General features: G+C 39.3%; 1 protein-coding gene across 1 annotated transcript; it reads right to left on the reverse strand.

The window, feature by feature from the left end:
- Positions 1-6,648: 6,648 nt before the first annotated feature.
- LOC135477606 (3-ketoacyl-CoA thiolase A, peroxisomal-like) lies at positions 6,649-23,982 on the reverse strand. The gene is made up of 12 exons (XM_064757772.1): positions 23,683-23,982; positions 20,772-20,865; positions 20,057-20,114; positions 18,887-18,966; positions 18,573-18,615; positions 17,752-17,853; positions 16,759-16,839; positions 13,581-13,677; positions 12,798-12,891; positions 10,982-11,161; positions 8,550-8,751; positions 6,649-7,316 (listed from the first exon to the last, which is right to left on the reverse strand). The coding sequence occupies exons 1-12, from the start codon at positions 23,839-23,841 to the stop codon at positions 7,244-7,246; spliced, it is 1,263 nt and encodes a 420-aa protein (XP_064613842.1). The 5' UTR covers positions 23,842-23,982; the 3' UTR covers positions 6,649-7,243.
- Between the last annotated feature and the right edge of the window lie 480 nt (positions 23,983-24,462).

The following is a 24,462-nucleotide window of genomic DNA, read 5'->3' on the forward strand; positions in this document are numbered from 1 at the left end:
ACTAGTTTCATTTTACTTTCGAAGAGAGTAAAAAAACACTTTTTATATTAATATCATTTAGCTGTAAGATATGCTCCCATTTACTCAGTATTTGTGCATCAGTCGCCTTCGAAAGCTGCAGTACACAGAATACCCCTCTGGTATATTTTTAACTAATTTATTGTAATCTAGACAGTGCCTTTTATTCCAGAATTATACGTAATATTTATATGGTCCCTAATATATAATGCCAAAAGTCCATTGTAATGGATTTCTGATAATATTTATATACCAATTCTGAATGTAATACGATGGGTTTTTAAAATTTGGGTTGCACCATAAGTACCTCTAATGTTTCTCGGTGTTCTTTTTTTGATTGATTTTGTTGATTTTTCCACAAAAAACATTCCACGTTTCCAGTGTTGCCTTCCAAAAAGGTGTTTTTTTATTGTCTGAAAGATAATTTTGATTCACCTACCTCCAAAGCTCTTCAATTTACTCCAGTGTACAGGTGCAATCAGAATTATTTGCCAGTTATTTTCTTAAAAAAAAAAACAGCCATTTCATCCATGTTAATTTAAAAGATAATGTTTAAAAAAGGCATAATGTTAATCATCCTTAGATCACAGGCACAGGCATACCGGTAATCTTTTCTAATTGTTGCCATCTTAATCCTATCTGGCCCGTCATTCCAAACATATGTTTACACTGAACTGTTACTTTTATGTTTAAAAACATACAACGCAGGGCAAGGGGAAGAGAAGATGAATCATTTTGAAAAGCGCATGCCAAAGATTTGTTAACGGTTATTCTAGCCAGGTGGGCGAGGCTTCTTAATCTCCATTTTTGTAATTCTAGTTTTAATTCCTCTATTCTTACAACAATTCTTCACATGCTGCTGAAATCAGTTGTTGAGAACTGAATACCTAACGTGTTTAGCTCATTCACCCAGTAACGGCCCAGACAGCAAACATTGGTAGAACGCCCGCTTCAAAAGGCGGTAGATCCAGGGTTAATCCTGGGTCGGGTCTCAGCTAAGACTTTAAAAGAGGAAGTTGTAACTTCCTCACTTGACCTTCAGCATTAAGGGGATAGTGCAACGACTTGCTGACCCGTATCAGTATCAGTATAATGGCTCGGGCGGGGCGGCTTACTTGCCTTCAGTAAGTTGTCTGAGCGAAGCAGCTAGATAACAGAGTGGTGGAAATCCGTCCTGCAACAAGGAGGCACATTACAAGCATTCTAAGGACTCCGTCGTCATATGACTAGAAAATAGTTAAAGTACGACGTTAAACCCCATACAAGCACTCAGTCATTCATTCACCCTGTCTATACAAAGAATATTTCACATTTCCGACGGCGGCCAGCATTGTGGTAAGAGGAAACCGAGCAGAGCCCGGCCGAAACACCCAACCATCCGCAGGTTGCTGGCAGATCTTCCTACTTAGTGCAGGAAAGTTGATTTTAACTGATAAGGAAACAATCATTAGAAGAGACTGGAAAAAGTTCAAGGGACAACGAATTCAATGTGTTGTTTTACCGGACTTAAAACCAGGTAATATGAGTGTATGGAAAGCCACCAAACCACCAGCACAAGTTGACCAATAATATAAATATAAACTCAGATGTTTAACTTTTGCCTTGATTTAATTTTGGGTATGTATGGTTTTAAAAAGTAAAATGCATAACATACATCTATGAATTTAAATATGATTTCAGACAAATATCCCAACATACATATATATTTCCTTATAGACATAATTAATTTTCCCTAAACTCTATGTTTTCAATGGTCATCAGTTAAATAAACTTAAGTAGTTGCTGTTTCGTTTTGTTTGTTTTTTTTTTTTTTTGTTTGTTTGTTTTTTGGGGTTTTTTTTCATTTCATAAACCATGCATATATATTTTTAAAAAGGTTGGTACCGGTATATATACTTAAATAAATAAATAAACTAAATTATTATTATATATTTATAGATAATTAAAACTATTATGTATATCTGCCTAACATCAATATACAGTTGTAAAGGATTTTTACATGTACCACGTGGTCAACAAGGTCAGAGGTTGCAAAACCCGCGTTATAAGCTTCATTTTGTTTTACCTGTACTGATTTTTGTTAAATAACATGTTTCTATATGCATGCTCATACATGCATGGATAAGCAACTTCTCACGCACTGATATGAAATAGAAGTACTGGCGGACTACTGACCAGCTTTCCACTGGTTGAATACATGCGTCACACTTAAGTCTTTGCTGTTCATTTCAGAACAGTGGATGTGGAAGAGCTTAGATTTTAGAATGAGACTTATTTATTTATTTATTTGATTGGTGTTTTACGCCGTACTCAAGAATATTTCACTTGTACGACGGCGGCCAGCACTATGGTGGGTGGAAACAGGGCAGAGCCCGGGGGAAACCAACGGCCATCCGCATGTTGCTGTCAGACCTTCCCACGTACAGCCTGAGAGGAAGCCAGCATGAGCTGGACTTGAACTCACAGCGACCGCAAAAAGGGAGAATTAGGCCATATATAAATCAGATAAGAATATCAACCTCCCAAGTTAAAGTAATTTATGAAACGTATACATTATAATGCTTTCGTCTAAACCTACTCTATATATTTAGACCTTAAGTTTATGACATACTCTAAATGATCGTAAATTTCGTCCAGAGCTAACTTTCCCAATTTTCCTGATTCTTGGAGTTCTAATGATTTTAGAAAGGTGTTTTGAGATTTTCCCTGAAACATGGGATAATATCCTACTGGAAAATTGTAAGTTTCAGTAATAAAAATAATATTTTGTGACGTTTATTTGCTTCTAAAAATGCATTTTTGTGGGCGAAATTTAAGGTCATTTAGAGTATGTTTAAGCTCGGACAATGTCAAAATGTTATGAGGAAAATTAATATGAAAAGTGTTGGGAGATTGATTTTGCATCACAAAACTACGATTTCAACTCTTTCAATAGATTAGAGAGCGCACAAATTACAGTATTTAATTCAGCATTTAATTCAAACTGGACCGTGTATCAAAGTGGACTGGTATGCCGTTTTCCCCCAACCGACTGTGGTCTGTTTTGCCCCAAGTGGTTAATTTTCTTTAACCTTTCAAAAGTATATAGCTCACCAATCGTTCGCCTTTTTCTCTTTTTTGGAGCTTACTGATATGGTCGTGAAAATAAATGCAATTTTGCAACTACAGGAACCCACAAAATCTCTGAGCTCTGGGGCTAAAACCATGCTTACCACAGATCAAAAGTGATCGAAATTTTACTCGACCACCAGGATCACTATTTTTTAGATCCATCACCGACAACATGGTTTTGTTGTTCAAATAGCTACACGTATATATATAACACTTGAAATAACAATACAGATGACACCAAAGGTCTCATAAGCATGAGAAATCATTTTCATTTTTTGAAAACCTTTTAAGAAATATTATTCTCAAACATTGCTGCAGTTTAGAACTCTGTAGCCAGTTTTAGTGGGACACGTTAATGGGACGCTTTGGGGACAATTTTCTTCGATTTTTCCTCATTCTATCATATGTGCAATGATGTACCTTACATGTAGCTGATGTAACTTTTTCACTGAATGCAAATATGGCAACATGTTTGTTTTTTTATTTTTTTGTTTTTTTTGCCGGAAGTTTTTATCCAGAAGTTTAGACAGGGTTGTAAAAGAAGTAGAACCGCTGTTGCCATTTTTATTCCTTTAATGTTTATAAACGATATTGAAGACGAGTTGGGTCTCAGGTGAAATAGAAATATAACGATTGATGATTTATTTGATTAGTGTTCAACGCAGTACTCATAGTGCCGTTGGAACCGGGGAGTGGGTGTGTTGGCAGGGGCCCAGGGCACCCCAACTTTTCAAATGGTGGGTACCCAGATACACCCAGTTAGAATTTATACTAGCGTTTAAATTCTAAAATTGCTGTTCTTCAACAATTATTTTGCTAAAAAGAACAACAAAGTCTATAGATAAAAATCATTATTTCTTAATCAAACCAATTAAGTGCCCACATGGCATATTATGAAATTACACAACTTTGGGTACTATACATACAATTAGGGCCAGATTCTCTTTGGTTTTCACCAATAATGTGAAGTAAGAGAGTATTCAAAATTATATTAGGAATTTTGAAATTCATTATTTTCTGTCGATCAAAATGGGCTCTTTTATGAAGGATTTTTAAATTGTGAAAAAATTCGTCAAAGACACTCATGTGTGGATTGTGTCAGTGCGGCGAGAAAAAATGACGGTATGTGCTAAAATACACACGCTGCAATTTGGATGTGTACCAAATATTTAACCACTAAGAAACCCTGTTCTTGTTCTACTATTGTTGCTTATTCCCTTAGTCTTGCTCGGGAAATGCTTACTTGGTTTAAGAAATGTTTGTTTACCAGACCTTTGTTCGGTTTGGGATGTACTGATTTGGCGGACCTTTCTTTGATTTGGAAGGTTCTTATTTGGCGGACCTTTCTTTGATTTCGGAGATGCTTGTGTGGTGTGGGAAATGCTTGTTTGGTTTGAAAGATGCTGGTTTGGTTTTGGAAATGCTCTTTTGGTTTGGCAGAAGTTTGTATGGTTTGGCAGATGATTGTTTGATTTAGAAGATGCTCATTTAATTTGAGAGATGTATTTTTGGTGGTGTTTGCCTTCCATATCCATCCACTATAAATCAAAAAGTACAATGTAATAGGGCTGGCATTTGAAAACAAAATATTCTTTCTTATCACTGGTTTTAATTTCCAACAACGTATCCTTTCTGAATCATTTCGATTCGGTTCGAATCGAGTCTTTCTCTTTTTATTATTATCATGAACACAATATATACACCACCCTACCAGAAATGGTGACACGCTAATAGCATGGGCTCCGGCAACGCGGCATGATTAACTCATAAAATAAGTTTTATAGCTTTCAAATTCATCATTAAACATGGAAGTTATTTTAAACCTTTTGAAAATGTGCATGCCAGTCCATTTTGTATTACCATGCAAGGACTGATTAGAGCAGAGGTACATGTGTTCTACCTCGTTGGTACAACATACCTAAGCCAAGAATCGCACGCCGCACATCACTCTAGTAAGACTGTACAACGTATGGTTGTATGCATGCGTATCTCTAATTCAACTGGAGCAACCACGAAAGTTACAATGCGAAACGAGATCATTTCATTTGTTTGACGGGGAGAAATTAAAATGAAATTTCTTTCTCCGGGGGACATGTCTCGGCTGAAACATGGACGCGGTACGCACCACGTGCGTGCACTGACAGCGTGCGGCAGCTCATGTTTGTACCACACGACAACACACACCATTATTAGGGTGAGCAATGTTGAAGGGTTGGAGAAGCAATGTATCACATTCTGTAAGACGGCCCGGAAGCCAGAGGCCTTAATAACAGACTGCGTTGGGAAAGAAAAATGTCCTCGTGATGTTATAGTATAGGAAAATGCATACTCTTTACAGCGCATGCGTCGCTCTCTACCTTTCGCTTCACACCTCTGCCACCAGTAGACAAGCTTGGTCTTTGGAGCCTGTGAGGCGCGCGCAGGTTTGTTTAGGCTTACCTCATAACTTGCCTCCTCCCGCGGAGGTATTTAATCAGCATTCATCAATAAAATTGTTTCAGGTGTTGGTTATAATCATGTTTCACCTACTCTAGATAAAGACAATGCATCTGTATAAAGTATTATTACAGACAAAGGTTGTGACGGATTGTGTTTTTTGACATTTCCAGCCTCATTACGTGACACCAGTGACCTGGGTGGCGCCTTTCTCCACTGCTGTCACTGATATATATTTATTTACTAACCTGATTGGTGTTTCACGTTGTACTCAAGAATATTTCACTTGTACGATGGCAGCCAGCATCATGGTGGGCGAAAACCAGGCAGAGCCTGGGTGGAAACCCACGACCATCCGCAGGTTGCTTCAAGACCTTACCACGTACGCCCAGAGAGGAAGCCAGCATGAGCTGGATTTGAACTCACAGGGACCACATTCGTGGGAGGCTACTAAGTCATTACACCTTGCTGGTGTGGTACCCCCCTCAGCCACCTGAGAGGGAGAGTTGTACTTAGTATTTAAGTGCTTACGCATTAAAAATCACACCGGCAAGTTGGCAACTGTTTATCTCCCTTTTCTGCTCACCTAACTTAAAGGTAAAAATTTGGTGTAGTCTAGGTAAATGTAGATAATTTGATTTCATTATAGCTAATACGGATACTTGCCAAAATCTCCACTACAGCTTCTCTTATATAAGTCAACAACCTATTACTTCTTTGGTGGTTTGTGCATGTTTTTCAAGAAAGTTTTTGGATATTTTGGAAATTGGTCTTGCAGTCATTGGCCCGGGACATCCCTTTTGGTTGAGGACTGGTACCCCAAGTGTTAATTTCGACGTTAAGATTGCAATCTTGACAGGCACTTTGAGGAAACCATTGTAGGCGTACAGAGCCAGAGATATAGCTGACAGATCTTATGTCATAAAGACGCAGTCAAACAACCAGTGGGTGTTGGCTTCACACAAAACCTCCATGGTAGAGGCAGTACTGTATGTGAGTTACACTCGGACATACGTTTAGGTCACACGGCCAACTGAATATCCTATATACTATTCTTGGAACACTGACAAAAACATAAAAGCATAAATTTCCTTTTTCATATATTAATTCTTACATAATTTTAAGGATTTCTTACATAATTCAAAGCCACAAAGAGTCAAACGATCTCATCAGTGTAACACATTATCTGTCGTCTAGATTGATGGTTTCATAATTGTTAAAGTATCTTATAAGCACATCAAACATCAACATTTTCTGAGTATATATATACACATATGACATATGTGAATTTATCCATGTATGAGTGTTACATTAACGTAAGGTACTTGTATTTTGAGGGCATTAGCAACATATAAGATTTACATTCAAATGAATCGTCCAGAAATAAATTTTGGCACAATACTGACTGATTTTCTGACCGAATTTCATGTAAATACTTGAAAATCTTGAATGCCGATAAAAATCATAATCATCTGTACATATTTCTGACAAACTTATCACAGGACAATCCTCTAAAATCATTATGTACAAATCAACATAAAATGCACCTGATACATTTGCTTGATTCACATAATACCAATGACAATCAGACATCTTCACATTTCAATCTGCTTGCAGCGCTTGGAGAACTTGTATCACTCCACCATTTTGATCTTCAGGTAGTTTAACCTCCTTTTTTTCACCCCGGGTATTCCAGTACTGCTGCCGCACCCATGCCAGTACCAATGCACATTGATACCACCCCATAGGCTCTATAAAACACAAACATTTCTGTTATTTATTTATTTATCTATATTCTATTTCTGTTTGCGGTTTAACATCACCCTCTTATTTATTTATTTATCTATTTTTTTCACTTATACATTGGTCGTCAGTTTTAGGGTGAAGCGGAAGTGTCAGGGATAAACCATTAACCAGTTTCCAACTGATGATGATGATGATGATGTTCAATGAAAGCAACTGAGTGTGTAGAAAGACACACAAGCTTTATCAACTGTCAGGGCGTCCCAAAACGCAGTGGTCGCAGGAGAATCAAAATTCTCGATCATGCTTGTATAACAGGAAATCCAAATTCCCAGTCATGCTTGCTTAAGAGTTCCTTACTCATGCAGAATTCCTGTAACAACTGAAATGGTCACGTTTATGAGTGCTGAGTAAATTTCTCTAATGACATTTTTGCAGAGATATTTACGTTCCTTAAAAAGTGAAATGTCAACGGTATGTTACTCGTCTTCACACTAAATATTAATTTTTAATCAAAACATCCTTACAGTCATATGGGAATTCTCATCTTACACATCACATCAAGGTGTAACTGATCCGGGAATCTATGCATGCTACATCCAAGATACTGAGTCAGCCAGGAAAGATCTCGAATAACATGAAAGTCAGAACAACCTACTTGCCATTTACCATATTGTCAGAGCATATTGACTATTAGGTTAAGATATATTTGATACATCATAAATGAAGTTGAGCGGACATGATTAAGGCAAATCCAAATATTTCTCAACTTACTACAGTCGTGATTATTTCCCATATTCTACCAAATTCTACTATTTCCTATACACTGTAATGGGGCATTTCCTACACTCTGTAATAGGGCATTTCCTACCATGACCAGCCGCTTCTGAAGTAAAAACTTGCACTTATTTCTAGCCCATCCCCTACCTTGTTTTCATAATTTGTGCTTTGAAACAACAATTCTAACTGGTACTAAGGTTCGATCTCCAACCAATGAGAGCTCATCTGACTGGTTAAAAGATGTTAGTCGCTGTTTTTAAAAACTTCTGAATTTATTGCCCATTTCTTAAACCTGCCCACATATCCCATGTTAGCTTTCACCTCACCATCAGCTTATCACTGCTTCAGGTGACTAAAGTGCTCGGAAGTGAGTGGTTTCGAAAAACAGGCAACCATTAGAGGGAGCAGAGAATACCATGTTATTTAAGAGAATAAAATGCACACAAAAAGTGTTCACCAACCTTTTCCCCCTCCTCTTCAGCTCATGCAGGAGTGTAGCGATCTGTCGTGCCCCAGTACACCCCAGTGGGTGCCCCAGGGCAATGGCCCCACCATTGGGGTTAACCTTATCCTGAGGAAGCCCTAGCTTTTCCACACAATACAAACACTGGCTGGCAAACGCCTCGTTAATTTCAAAGATTTCTATATCTTCCTTCTTCAAACCTGACAACAGATACATTTGTTTATATACTCGTTACGTGATTGGCCAATGTCACCAACCTACGGATAAACTTATCAATCCGGTTTTCGTTGTTATAAACCGGTGTATCCAAATAACATTAAATTTAACCAATTATCAAACGCCTCTAATTTTTACCTAACTGTCCGCACAACTATGTGACAGACCCACATGTACATATATGTATGTACGTATCAATAAATCTCCACATTTATAAGAAAACAGTTCTGAATGCTAAAACATTACTACTTAACACTGATAGAATACTTACCTTTTTACCACAACATTCATTTATCTGTCGCCACGATATGGCTGAAATATAGCCGATGTGGCGTTAAGCCATAATCATTCATTTATTTATCGTGATTGGTATTTTACGCCTTTAGAATATTTCACTTATACGACGGCGGCCAGTAATATGGTGGGTGGAAACCGCAGAGACAGGGGTAAACCCACGACCATCCGCAGGTTGCTGAAAGACCTTCCCACGTCTGGCCGGAGAGGAAGCCAAGTATGAGCTAGACTTGAACTCACAGCTATCGCATTGGTGATAGGTTCCTGGGTCATTGCGCCACACTGGCGTGCTAACCCCATCGGCCATGGCCCACCACCCCCACCCAGTCACAACAAAATGTCTATCTGCCTACAATGTGGAAGAATGTACAAACGGGCTATGTGATAACCCAGCACTTCAGCAAACATTGGGTGCTGTTGTATTTTGAACTTTAAAGGATGCATGAAAAGGTACTATTAAACGAAGGGTAATGTTTTAAGGAAAATGAAGAAAAATATTTTGTAATTCTTAATAACCTCTCTGCTTTATGTATATTTTCTTTTTCAACTGTCGGAAGTTACATCATCAATGAACATATTGGGAACTCGGGACCAGCTTAGCACAACCCCCTCCCCTCCCCCCCCCCCCCCCCCCCCCCCACTCTTTCCACACACACACACACAAAGATGTTCAGACAGGTATCAACGTTGACGTAACAATTTTCTGGACTAATGGCTCCAATCTGTTGTTTAAAGCCATTTTTACGTCAGAAGAATTTTTTTTTTGTAGTTTTATGTTAGGCCACGTGATATATATTGAACAAGAATAAGACATTTCACATTTAGAGAAATGAATTATACTAAAAATGGGTAGTACAAGGCAGTTAAAATGGGAGAATACCTGAGACATCCCACCATTGCAATTGTGATTAACACTTGGGAGGCATGCTACATGCTCTTTTGTGAAAACAGAGAACATTCTTCGTGTCTGACATCCTTATGATGGGCCGATTCTGACAAAGGTAAACCGTAATGAACGCCTAAGCTGGGCACAATTTCACTGGCGCTGGAACCACAGACATTGGAATAGGGTTGTGTTTAGAGACCAGTCATGTTTTACACTGCGATATGCCGATGGAAGAGTGCAAGCGTGGCATCGGAGCGGTGAATGTCACCACACCCAGGGCTGCATTTTTCGATTTGGTAGCGGTAGCCTAATGGTTTTGGGAGCTTTCTGCGGGAAGGTACGCTCACATCTTCCAGTAATTCGTGGGAACATCAACGCAGCGGGATATCGAGACCAGATTCTTGTCCTTGAGCTAATGCCATTTATAGCTGCTCATGGTTACGGTCTCCAGTTCCAACACGACAATATAATGTGGCACCACACACAGCCGTTTAGACACGAAATTTCACATGGCAACATGCAGGCACGGACGTCCAGATCACCTGAGAGCAGCAGGATGAAGCCTTCGCACCTTGAGACGTCAGCCCCATAGTGTTCCAGAACTGGGCACCAGGTTGGCACAGGAGGTTGCCTAATGCTGTGTTCAAGGGTGTTAGACTGTCAATGAAGCAACGTTGTCTTGCTGTTGTGAATGCAAGAAGGGTGCCAATGCGATACTGAACATGCTCCAATACAAATGGCTAGTCCCTGTGAAATCAGAAAGTGTCCCCATCATGTCCACCGAGACCCAGCGCACCTTACTGCCTAATCCTGTTTTAGTGTATTATGTCCATAATCCACATTTACCCATTAGCAACATACTTTGTTCTATACGGGCGTGTTTGGAAAATAAAGTAACACGTGAAGTTTCTTTTTTCGTTCAGTATGTATTAAGAAATAAAAACCAAGCATTTCATGCATCCTTTAAAATGCCTGTCTACCAGACATTAGACTGCACCAGACGGTATAGCATTTGGCAAGGCCGCTTCATTTACCAGCTTTCCTTAAAGCTTCAGGAATGGCCACTGCCGGGCCAATACCCATCACATCTGGAGGAACCCCGACCACCGCATAGGAGAGGATCACCCCCAGGATAGGCAGGCCATGGCGCAGAGCTGCAGAGCGCTTAGCAAGTAGCACAGCCGCGGCTCCGTCACTCAGTTGACTAGAGTTGCCTGTGGGGAAGTAATAATATTGACTCAGAATGCGAGCTAGACCCATATCTATAGCCAAGGCACTGTCAATCTGGACTAACGCCCGAAATCGTTAAATTTCTTCAAAACACAAAATTATGTTTAAAGCTGGATGCTCAAACTCACCCGAAATTGTACTACCACAGCACAGAATCACATGTCAAAATTGTATCGATTTATTACGTCTATTAAGTTTAATTCTGGACAAGAATATTAGCCTAAAGCATGAAATCACTTTGCAAAAAGGGTCCCTGGTAAAATAGATGTGAACGTTTGCACTGCTTCTCATTGTATTGTCTAACAAGTTGTCCAGAGAGGAGGACATTTGCACTGGTTTCTGTTTCGTGTGTACTGATTTATTGTCATGATTGTGAAATCTACATTCAAATCAAGACCAGTAGTCTGGAGTTCATAATTTTACACACTGTCACAAACCCAGTGAAGAGTCTGTACATTTTCTTGGGAATTTGAGTTTGACCTTGCAACCAAACCATTTAATTTATTTATTTATTTGATTGATGTTTTACGCCGTACTCAAGAATATTTCACTTATACGTGTGTATTGAGAATGATAATATTTGACATGTTTATATGATGGTCAATCTAGAATCCGAATCTGAACCACAGCTGTTTGCTCGACTTCCATCATTATGTAGGACATTAACTCAACAAGGAAAGTCTGCATAGATATGGACATATTTCTTTCCTTTACATACATCTATTGTGATTTGTTGCAATAAGAATAACTTATTTTTAATCCAAAGACGGCAAGTCGTTGTTGCTCTTTGATGAAGTGTCAAGGTCAATATTAAATGAGTGAGGGTGAAATTGAAAGTTTGTAGACCTAAATTTCTCTGACGCCTGGCAAGTCCTGCAATTGTGTATCTGTCAAAATGCACGCCCCTAAATACAATTTTCTGCTACGTCAGTTCCAAAGCAAGCATACCAGCTGTTTGATTAAGTTCACTTAACGTCAGACAAGGCAAGACATCGTGTTGTCTTTTAAGACTGAGCTGTTGAACGTTTGGCTTGAGCCAGACGTTCTTATGAGACATAAAACTGGTGGATCAGAAGATTAGCCCTTATGTTGGATGCCTAATGCAGAATGTACCTTCATAATATAATTTGTTAACACTTCCTTTTAATTTCAGAAAATTTCAGCGCGCAGTTACATTTTCGACCCACTATATATTTATCTGAATTGCTGGTCAGCAAAATTAATAATGTATGTGAGAAAGCATACATATACGTGCAGGATACTTGACACCTGCTGTAAATGAAATCGTGTTTACAAAACATGTGAATACAGGGTACGACTACTTAGGGGTTTTTGTTAAATCTTTATCAAGTGTAGGCAAGTGTTAGCATCAAAAGATGTCACCAAGAGGAAGCTAAAATGAAGCTGAAATACAGTACATTTAATCATTTCTGCAAATTTCTATGCGCCCCAACCTGCAAAAACAACAAGTCAGGTAACTTCCCATCTACAGCAATAGCTGGATTTCAACTCTCCAACCTCACAGACCAAGAAGATGTCCTAAGCCATGTCTGCAGACTGAGCAGCGTTTACATCATTACGCACCTAAGAAAATGGCCCCTTTAGAGGAACCTGTAGTACCTGCTGTTGTGGATCCACCTTCCTGAAATGCTGGCTTAAGCTTGGACAATCCCTCCAGCGTTGTTGTTGGTCTGATGCCATCATCTTCATAAACCTAATAGGGTGCAATTAAGTGTTGGCATAGAATTGCACACTTTAATTAAGACAACGGCAACTGTTACCAACAAACTACTTTTATCATAATTTCTGGCTCAGTCGGTTAGCGCGCTAGCGCAGCGTAATGACCCAGGAGCCTCTTACCAATGCGGTCGCTATGAGTTCAAGTTCAGCTCATGCTGGCTTCCTCTCTGGTCGTAAGTGGGAAGGTCTGTCAGCAACCTGTGGATGGTCGTGGGTTTCCCCCGGGCTGTGCCCGGTTTCCTCCCACCATTATGCTGGCCATCGTTGTATAAGTGAAATATTCTTGAGTACGGCGTAAAACACCAATCAAATAAATAAATAAATATCACGATTTCGAATCAGATTTTCAGGCTCTGGAGCCTCCCACCAATGTAATCAACGCGGCATCATGTCCAGCTCATGCCGACTTCATCTCTGGTCATACGTGATAAGGTCTGACAGCAACCTGCAGGTGGTCGTGGGTTTCCCCCTGCCTCTGCCCAGTTTCCACCAAAATGCTGGCCAATGTCGTATAAGTGAAATATTACATTAAGACCTATCAAATAAGTAAATCAATCAATCAATCAAAACAGTGCTAATTTAATTTATAAACAGATATCTGTTTAATGGTTATTCCGAACATCAGACACCTTGTTAATCTAATACTAAAATTTCTGTGTGTACCATAATTTCTTTGGCTTCCCCGTCCTTGTCTGTTATCTTCGTTCTCACAGGTACAATCTCCTCCCTGAATAGCCCAGTCTGTCGGGCTTTAGCCGCTCTGACAGAAAAGAAACACAAAAATGAACTTGTGACATTTGCCAGTAATGAGGACAGGGCCCTGACAATGCCAGTAATGAAGACAGTGCCCTGACAATGCCAACAATGAGGATAGTGCCCTGACAATGCCAGCAATGAGGACAGTGCCCTGACAATGCCAGTGATGAGGACAGTGCTCGAATAGTGCCAGTAATAAGGACAGTGCCCTGAGAATGTCAGTGATGAGGACAGTGCTCGAATAGTGCCAGTAATAAGGACAGTGCGTTGACAATGCCATTAATGAGGACATTACTCAGCCATAGCCAGTAATGAGGACAGTGTCTTGACAATGCCAGCAATGAGGACAGTGCCCTGACAGTGCCAGTAATGAGGACAGTCCATTGACAATGCCATTAATGAGGACATTACTCAGCCATAGCCAGTAATGAGGACAGTGTCTTGACAATGCCAGCAATGAGGACAGTGCCCTGACAGTGCCAGTAATGAGGACAGTGCCCTGACAGTGCCAGTAATGAGAACAATGGAAGAATGGTCAAATTGAATCATCCCTTGTAGTGAGTATGGAAATTGCAGCCGCTGAAACTTAGCAAACATGAAACGATTTTTATGGCTTTTTATCATGTTTTTAACTGCACTGCTTGACAAAGGATCCTGATACTAAGAAAATACTGAAGTGAAGTACTGAATTTCACCTAAAGTTTGGTAACTATGTAAAAATGAACTTAAAATCAGTAAAGTGTACAGTACATGTAGCTGTATTTGTTAAATTCATATATTTTTATTTGATTTATTTGATGGTGTTTTATGCCCTACTCAAGAATATTTCACTTATACGACCAGCATTGCAGTTGGTGGAAACCAGGTAGAGCCTGGAGAAAACCCACAACCACCCGCAGGTTGCTGACAAGCCTTTCCATTCACTTCAGTCCATATAAAATTATGTTTTAAAACTAACATTCCATGGGATGTGATACAACTCAAGGGGGTTGTGGTAAGACATTCCATGAGATGTGATACACCTCTAGGTGGTGTGATATGACATTCCATGAGATGTGATACAACTCTAGGCCGTGTGATACAACTCTAGGGGGTTGTATTAAGACATTCCATGGGGTGTGATACAACTCTAGGTGGCAAGAAAAGGTATTCCATGGGATGTGATACAACTCTAGGTGGCATGATATGACATTCCATGAGATGTGATACAACTCTAGAGGGTGTGATACAACTCTATGGGATGTGATATGACATTTCACAGAGTGTGATACAACTCAATGGGGTTCAATACAACTCTAATGGTGTGATATGATATTCCATGAGGTGTGATACAAGTCCAGGTAGTGTGATATGACATTTCATGGGGTGTGACATGACATTTCATGGGGTGATACAATTCTACGGGATGTGAAAACTCTGGGGGATGTGATACATCTCTAATGGTGTGACATGACATTCCATGGGGTACGATACAACTCTTGGGAGTGTGATATGACATCTCATGGGGTGTGTTACAACTCTAGTGGATGTAATACAAGGGATGTGATATGAAATTCAATGAGATATCATACAACTAGGGGATGTGATACAACTCTACCAGATATAATAAAACTCTAAGGGGTATGATAAAAATCTAGGGAGTGTGATACAACCTTCCAAGAGATGTGATAAGACACAAGGGGATGTGATACAACTTGGGGTGGGGGATATTACATTTCATGGGGTGTGATACAACTCAAAAAGGTATGATAGGACATTTCATGAAGTGTGATACAACTCTAGTGGATGTTATACAACTCTAGGGGATGTGACAGAACTCCATGGGATGTGAAAACTCTAAGGGAGGTGAAACAAATCTAGGGCATGTGACAACTCTTGGAGGTGTGACACAATGATATGGGATGTGATACAATGCTACAAGATGTGACACAACTCTATGGAATGTGACATGACTCCATGGGATGTGACACAACTCTATGGGATGTAACACGACTCCATGGGATGTGACGCAATGCTAGGGGATGTAACACGACTTAATGGGATGTGATGCAACTCTATGGGATGTGACACAACTCTGTGGGATGTGACACAACTCTTTGGGATGTGACACAACTCTATAGGATGTGACGCAACTCTACCAGATCTGACAACTCTGGGGAATGTGACATAACTCTATAGGATGTGACACAATGTGATGTGACAACTCTATGGGATGTGACACAACTCTGGTGGGTGTGACATAATGCTATGAAATGTGACACAACTCCATGGGATGTGACACAACTCCATGGGATGTGACATAATTCCATGAGATGTGACACAACTCCAAGGGATGTGATACAACTCTATGGGATGTGACACGACTCCATGGGATGTGGTGCAATGCTATGGGATGTGACACAACTCTATGGGATGTGACACAACTCTGTGGGATGTGACACAACTCTCTGGGATGTGACACAACTCTGGGATGTGACGCAACTCTGTGGGATATGACACAACTCTATGGGATGTGACACAACTCTATGGGATGTGACAACTCTATGGGATGTGACACAACTATACGGGAAGTGACACAATTCTAAGGCATGTTACACAACTCTGTGGGATGTGATACAAGAAGAAGTATTAACCGGACCGTGCTCTTGCTTCAACAACAGTACATGTAAATATAAGATAAACATACACGTATGTTAACGGATCACGTTGTACTTTCCCTAATTCATTGATTGTCATTTTAAGCCAATATTGTGAAGGTTGCAAGATTTCTGTTCATCAGCTGTTGAAGCATGGAAAACGCCTACAAAAACTATATGTACCCCAAATGTGGTTGTCCAAACATAACTTGAAAAAAGGCAACAAAAAGTATAATAATCATTTAATAGCAGAAAGGCAAATGAAAGCTGTATCTGAAAGCACTCTACGATCTTTTTTTCAAATTTTAATGCACTGAATTCTGATGTGGGTTTTAATGTATGTAATGCAAGTCACATGCAGATATAAACACCATTACATCAAATCACCTGATAATACCCACTTAACATTATGATGTGAACTGCCACAGATTCACACTTCTATTACATACCTCATGTGAGACTGATAGGCAAATAAGTCTTGATTTTTCCGACTCACGCCAAACCTTGTTGCCACATTTTCTGATGTGATTCTGAAAGAAGGATGAAAAGTTTGCAATTTACTGTAGAAATCACCAGGAATTCTGACCTCACTTGACCTCCAAAAGTACATGTGCTATCCCACCAGTTTACATACATTAAATGAAAGGACAAGAAATAATATAACCTTGATTTCAGAAGAGATATAGGAATAGACCTAAACAGACCTACACGGCCACAACCATTCTGTTCTGACTTGCTTGGTAACTCTATAAACCAACTGTCAATCTGGGGGTCTTTTTAGACGATGCACCATGCTGGAGACACCAGACTCACAATGTCACATCACTCATTGATATGGCTTAAAGGCAAAACAGGAAAACTGGAGTGGAAACAGCTGCGTTCTCAAGATATAGAAATAACTTGATTGGTTAGAAATAACACATGATTGGTTAAAATTTACAATATCACGAATTTAGATACCATCATGCACACCATGTAAGAACAAGGAGATTCACAAAGTTCCTTCCCCATGGGACTTTAGATAACATCATTGTAAAAGGTAGGTGATGCCCAAATAATGGTAAGGGTAGGAGGTTCACAACTAATGGTAAGGGTAGGAGGTTCACAACTGATGGTATCAGTGGGAGGTTCACACCTAATGGGAGGAGTGGGAGGTTCACAATTAATGGTAAGCATGCAAGATTCATAATTAATGGTAAGGGTGGGACGTTCAAAACTAATGGTAAGGGTGGGATGTTCACAACTAATGGTCAGTGCAGGAGGTTCACAACTAATGGTAAGAGTGGGAGATTCACAACTAATGGTAAGGGTGGGACGTTCACAACTAATGGTAAGGGTGGGAGGTTCACAACTAATGGTAAGGACAGGAGATTCACAACTAATGGTAAGGACAGGAGATTCACAACTAATGATAAGGGTGGGAGATTCACACAGTTTCTTACCCCATAGGAATGAGACACTGGCTTGCTTTCTCATTCTCAAACACCTTGGGATTAATATCCACTTTGCCACGATTCATCGACCTCCTAGACATGGACTCCACTCTGTCAACATAAATGTGACAAACCTTTACTAAGTGAAACATCCACAAAAAGTGATTCTATACTTTTACTTTTGATTCATTTACCTGACTTCTGGGATTGGTGTTGCACATCCTACTCAAGAATATTTCACCTGTACAATGGCGGCCAGCACTTTCGTGTGAGATAACCAGGCAGTGCCCTGGGGAAACCCATGACCATATGTAATAAATACAGTGAAACTGTTCTTCCCCAAGGGCCTCACAGAGAAAACAATATACAGGAAACACACTTCAGAGTCCAATATATAATATATAAAACATGATAAAGCATCGTGTAGTTAGAAAAGTGAAGCTACATGAGTTCATACATACAAAAAGCCACAACACAACCAATAGTGCTGCCCTGGCAGTCAGCAGAAGAAGTAGGGTAGTGGGAAATGGCCCATTACCGACCCCTTCCAGCCATCCTGGTGGCTGGAACCCCTACACATATGTACAAAGAGCAAACCAAGTGGGTGAGTACATTTTAGGTTTTAATATACTGAAAAAGCAAACTTAAGAGAGATGGGATTTTGTCTAGATGGTTGACCTTCCCACGTATGACAGGAGAAGAAGTCAGCATGAGCTGGACTTGAACTCATGCTGGCCACATTGGTGTGAGGCTCCTGCGTGGTTACTGTGCTGCTTCTGGAGGAAGGTTATGCAATAGGGGGAGCCCCTAACAGTACTTAAAAGACTCACCCTGCAGCTAGGCCTATGTCACAGACACCATTCCTGATGCTGCCTGCAAAATAAATAAGTAAACAAATAAAAAAACACAGTTCACAGACAACTGACCACAGTTCGCACATAAATAAACACAGCTTACACATAAATGAACACAGTTCACATGTGCATGAACATATTACCATGTATATGAACATATTCACACATACATGAACATAATTAACACAAAAATAACACACAATTCACATAAAACGCCTTACACATAAATGAACACAGTTCAGCCGTAATTATGTCTGACAATACAGGAAAAGGAGGAACATGCCACTCACCTGCCAAGTTCATGACAGCCTGTAGACCTGATGAGCACTGCCTGTTCACTGCTGACAGTGGCGTCGTCTCTGGAATACCGCTGACAACACAGGAAGAGAATGACAATTCTTAATTAACGTAAGACAGTACAAAACGTCCCTACTAGTCATCTGCTTATTTTCAACAATCTATACATTGAAACAGACATTCTTACATCATTGTAAACCAGCCATTGACCAATATGGATGTTGCAAGTCAGTAATCAAGTGGTCAATTCCCATATACACACTACCAAAGAAATAAGGAAGACTATAATGTATGAAATCAGGACGGAATCATGAAAGAGAAGCAGTTATCGATGATGTTAGAAAAACGCAAGGTATATTCCAGGTGAATGAGTGATATCAGTAATCAAACTGTGTACCATCTCAGTTGCCGTTTGATTGCGACTGTTCATATATCCAACATGGCAATATCGTTTAACACGATGAATACACAGCCGCTGACCATAGGTTAGGCAGAATTAGACACCAGTCATGAAACAGAGTGCCTGAGATTCTGTCCATATTTGCTTGCAAGTGAATTATACTCACTGTAGAACTTAAAAAACTTAAGCATCTATAAAAATATTAATGATCATATTGCAATTAAGTTTTACGGCTCTTTTATCTGATTTTTTGCATCATTTCTTCTCCGTTAAGACAATTACAGAGAAGGCATGTGATGGAATAACCTTGACACACCAGTTTTTGTAGTAATAACTTGTGATGGTAACTGAAAGTCACACAATCCACCAGGTCTAAGAAATGCTATAAAGCCAGATATGAACAGGAACTTTTGACATATTGCTGTCCAAGTGCGGATAATATACAATGTGAAAATTGAAACTATCCATCTTGTTGTAAAATCTTCAACACTGTAAACAGCTTTGGTCTATGTACAAACATACTACACGTAGATGTACATCCAGATACAATGTACCATCTGGACAGTCTGTGGTTTCCTTTAAATCCCGTGAAGGTGGATATATATCTTTTACAGTCTTAGCTATATATATACAGGACTAAATTTTTGGTGAAATACAGTAAATATATAACTACATATAAATATCACCTTGTGATTATCAGAACGATCTTCTCATTTTCTCCTCTTTATTCCTGGTTTGGTCATCCTAAACACTATAAACTAACCTGTAAAACTGGGCCATTCTGGCTGTGTCGGCTCCTGCTCCCTCTTGTAACACACTCCCTGAAACACACAAGATGTGGTTAATCACAGTTACCTGTACTACCTGTGCGATTCTGACGAGCGTGGTGAGGTGTGTTTGGCAGGTAAGGGACTATCATATCATACTGATGAAATGTGAGCTTCAGCCCCAAAAGTACTATTTTATGGCATTTATTTGCCTCTTAAAAATGCTATTTTTCTGGTCAAGTGTTGCACTATACAAAGAAAACAGCAGATTCCCACAATGGCTATTCCCATCTGTTTCACCTGCAGTCTGTGTACTCTTGGGACTTACACAGGGACATATACACGGACTATGGACTTACAAACGTAGGCCTATGGCCAAGTCAGACTTGGAATCTCATAAGAAGTAGAGTGAAGTTTGCATTTTCCTGAAGCATCTGTCCACATCATTCTTCAACTATACCGAGCCCTGGAAGGCTGTCTATCTGTCACACGTGACAAATTTCACCGACCTTTACAACATGAATTCCCGAAGTCATCCAAAGTGTAAAATTGTCAAAGTCAGCATGGTTAAATCATATTTGAACGGTAATCCAGCTGCTTAAACTTTTTGAATCCAACAAGACAAACCAACGTGGGTCAAATATCGATAAGCTACCTGTTTTTTTTTTTGGTTTTTTTTCGGGTCCCTGGAATGAAACAAGCCTCACCCACCTACACAAATATCTCCGAGCAGAACTGGGTCAATCTTGGTTTGGTTCAGCACCCCTGTAAACACTGTTGCTAACAGGTCATCTTCGTAAGTCTCCTGTCAAAAATGACCAACACTGGAATAATGATTATGTGTACATGAGATATGAAGCTATTAGATGTAATTATTTCAGTTTAACAAATTTAATTACATGTAGCTGTCAGGATCTCTGCATTGAAACAGACATTCATACACCAGGTTCCAGATGTAGTGCATTCACGATAACCACATATATAGGATAATGGTACAGTAATTGTGATGTATAAAATATCATACAACAAATATACGATAAAAAAATGTCGCTGTACGCTGCTTTGTGAAAACGAACACTGCTGATATAAACCAAGATGAAGACTATGTTTATATGTACTGTTATCTTGTTTACAACATAATCACCTGATGGAGACACATGAAAGCAAAACCTCAGCTTAATAAGTGAGCTCTACACACACAGCATTTGCAATGGAACATCCCCCTTGTGTCACTGTGCTTTACATTCATGAAAACTTCAGGTCATTACATGCTGTACTTTCTGTGACACCACCCCTAACATTTTGTTTAACTTTGGTTCTAATACACAATACACTAAGTCACAAATTTGGTAATTTACGGTATTTAATATGCACACACCGAATCAATGATAGAATATCTCCCCGTGTTATTGTGCACTAGATGTGTGTAAACCCTGAGCTCAGTAAATGTTTGAGATACTACCACTAACATTTTATAGTTTTGAAGTGATGTCATAGCTCTTCTAAGCCGAACATCTGTACATTCTTTGGTCAAGAGAATAGAGTAGTTGAGGTGAAAACAAAGTGAATTTAACCCAGGTGTGACAAGCACTGAAGACGATTTTAGCATAAAAAATGACAAATATAGCTTTTAGGTAGGAAATTCTTTCTGGAAAAGTACTCAGAATGTTTCTAGCCTTTCGATATGATAGTCTGAATGTCCTGTAGTACTTTAAAACTTTAAGAATCAGCCAGCATTTCACCTATTTACCTTCATGCTATTTATCACCTCCTGCTCATTATGAGGAACACAGGTACTCAAAACTATGAATTTAGTCAGTACACACCGAATCATCAATGGAACATCTCTCTTGTGCTTTTGTGCTTTACATATGTGCAAAACCCTGAGCTCAATACATGCATTACTTTGTGACATACCAATCCTAACACTTTGTTTAACATCGATTTTAATACAGAATACAGTTATATATTAACCTTTGAAATCAGGATTTTCCAAAAAAAATTTAAACCTTGGCCACACCATATTTGTAGCTTTGTCCTTAATTTCTTAATATTTGGATCAAAATTTTCCTTCTGCATTCAACTGTAGTCTTGGGAAAAACTTAATTCCAAGACAAACCGTTTCTTTAACAATGAGTAAGCAATACTTATTGCCTGAAAGCTTGGATTTATTATTAATCCTCATGAGGTAAGTTTTTTGAGGATTAACTTTGAGATGGCTTAATTTTTCAATACCCTTATAACAATCTATTGCTGATTCAACTGAATTATTGAACTATTGGCATCATTATTCCTTCTATATGTGTCATACTCCTTAACATAATATTGATAATCTCCACACATATTATGTATAGGTAAGGTGATAATGGACAGCCTTGTTTTAGTACTCTTGAATTATTGGATCAATTCATAGACTGACCTTTATAAACAACATAACTTGACGTCTCACTGTGAAAAACCCTTATCCATTTGTAAATGTTCTCAGTAAAATTGAATACCTTTAGGGCTCTGCCCAGAACCTGAAATTCTACAGGGTCAAACGCCTTTTCAAAGTCAATAAGAAGGAAAAATCCACTATCTTCACAGCCATCCGATAAATCCAACAGGAATCGCACATTTTCACTTGTGTATGTCCCTTTAACTAAGCCAGTTTGTGTTTCATGTATAATATGTAGAATGACCATTTTGATTCGGTTTGTTAACACTGTAGCAAGTATCTTGTAATCTGTGTTTAGCAAAGTCACAGGGTGCCAATTCTTCAGGTAACTGGGGTCCTTTCCAGTTTTTTCAATTAGCATTATTATACCTCTCTTCTGATTAGACTTAAAATCACCATTCTCAAAACAATAATGTCCTGATTTCAAATAAAACTGCTTGAGGTCAGTCCCAAAGGTGTTTGTTAAATTCATTTGTCAGTCCATCAGAACCAGAGGATTTGTTTGACTGGAGAGATTTTACTGCATCAAGAAATTCATCCTGTGTAAAGGGTAAATCTAGGGCATGATTTTCAGCTTCTCAGGTTTCCTATAAGAGAGTCAAAGTCATCGTCAAAATAAGTCTCTCTCATGATTTGAAGATTATAAATTAGAATAAAACTTGTCTGTTAACAGGGGAAAAAATGAGCATGGCTTAGTGAAACAGCTTACAACTATTGATAAGCAGTTGGATGATTCTCCATCTGTTCAAAATTGTCAAAAATTTGTGGACTGTCAAAAGGTAATTAGAGCAAATACCGGTATATGAGAAAAAAGCTCAAGGTGCAATGCTTAGATCTAGAATAAGATGGGCAGAAAAGGAGAAAAATCCATGAAATACGTTTTTAATTTAGAAAAATCACGTGCCAGCAAGAAAGCAATTCTGAAGCTTACTGATGATGTTGGTGTTGAAAAAACAAATCCCAATGAAATCCTATTAAAATTACTCGTATTTGGCAAGGTCTAGTGAATGGAAGCACGACGTGATTAGAGTTATCCCCCTTTGATTCCATACGCGCTTCACGGGGAGACACCCTTGATTTTCCAGCTCTAACTGCATCTCTTTACACATCCACAGTCTCTCTCCGATATTTGGTAATCGGTTACAAATTTCGGAGCTAAGTTGGAGAGATATAGGACTGCATTACCCTCAGGTTTCCTCGCTTCGCCTTACAGATGGGTGTACGTAAGGCCGCCACAATCACCACATCGTCTTCCCTTTCACTGGCCGCAGTCTCACAGCACCGGACCTCCCCTTGCCCGCTCGAGGTGGACAAATGACCGAGCAAAGTCTGCAGTCTTTCCATTTCTGCCTTGGCCGAAGATGGTAAAGATTTCAGTTCATGCAAGTCACATAGAATTCAAGAGCTCATGCACACTAACAGCTCGCCATGGCCTGTCCAGTGTCCTTGTTCACGACCCTAACAGTATCATTTGGCCTAGATGCAGTGTTGGCCCACATTTCGCGCACTTCAACCTGTTGTAGTCTCGCACAAACAGGCCTGTTTCGGATAAGCTATTGTAGCCTTCCACACCACAATTCACCTCTCTCATTCTAATGTTCAGAGGGGAGTTTCTCTACCGTGTAACTATTTCAAAGTTCGCACAAGCAGTTTGCGGATAAACGTGAGAACATCTACACAGCCTTTTTGTGTTATTATTCTGCCAATGGTACATTTTTTTTCTTCTAACTTTACTGTGTTGTCCGGGGCTAGTTTTTATAATTTTTTGAAAATATCGCTTCATACGTCAACATCGCGCTCTGTTCAGACAAGAGATCGTGTCCCAGGATATTTAATAAAGGGGCCTAATCTGTTACGCTTGTTCGTCTTCGAAATATCAAGCTACCAAGTAGTCGCATATAACATTCTTATAGAAAGGGGGAAGACTGACTAACACAAGGCTCAATACGTAAGTTTAGGTATTTT

This window comes from Liolophura sinensis, chromosome 11 (assembly GCF_032854445.1).
Source record: "Liolophura sinensis isolate JHLJ2023 chromosome 11, CUHK_Ljap_v2, whole genome shotgun sequence".
In the NCBI taxonomy this organism is placed as follows: domain Eukaryota; kingdom Metazoa; phylum Mollusca; class Polyplacophora; order Chitonida; family Chitonidae; genus Liolophura; species Liolophura sinensis.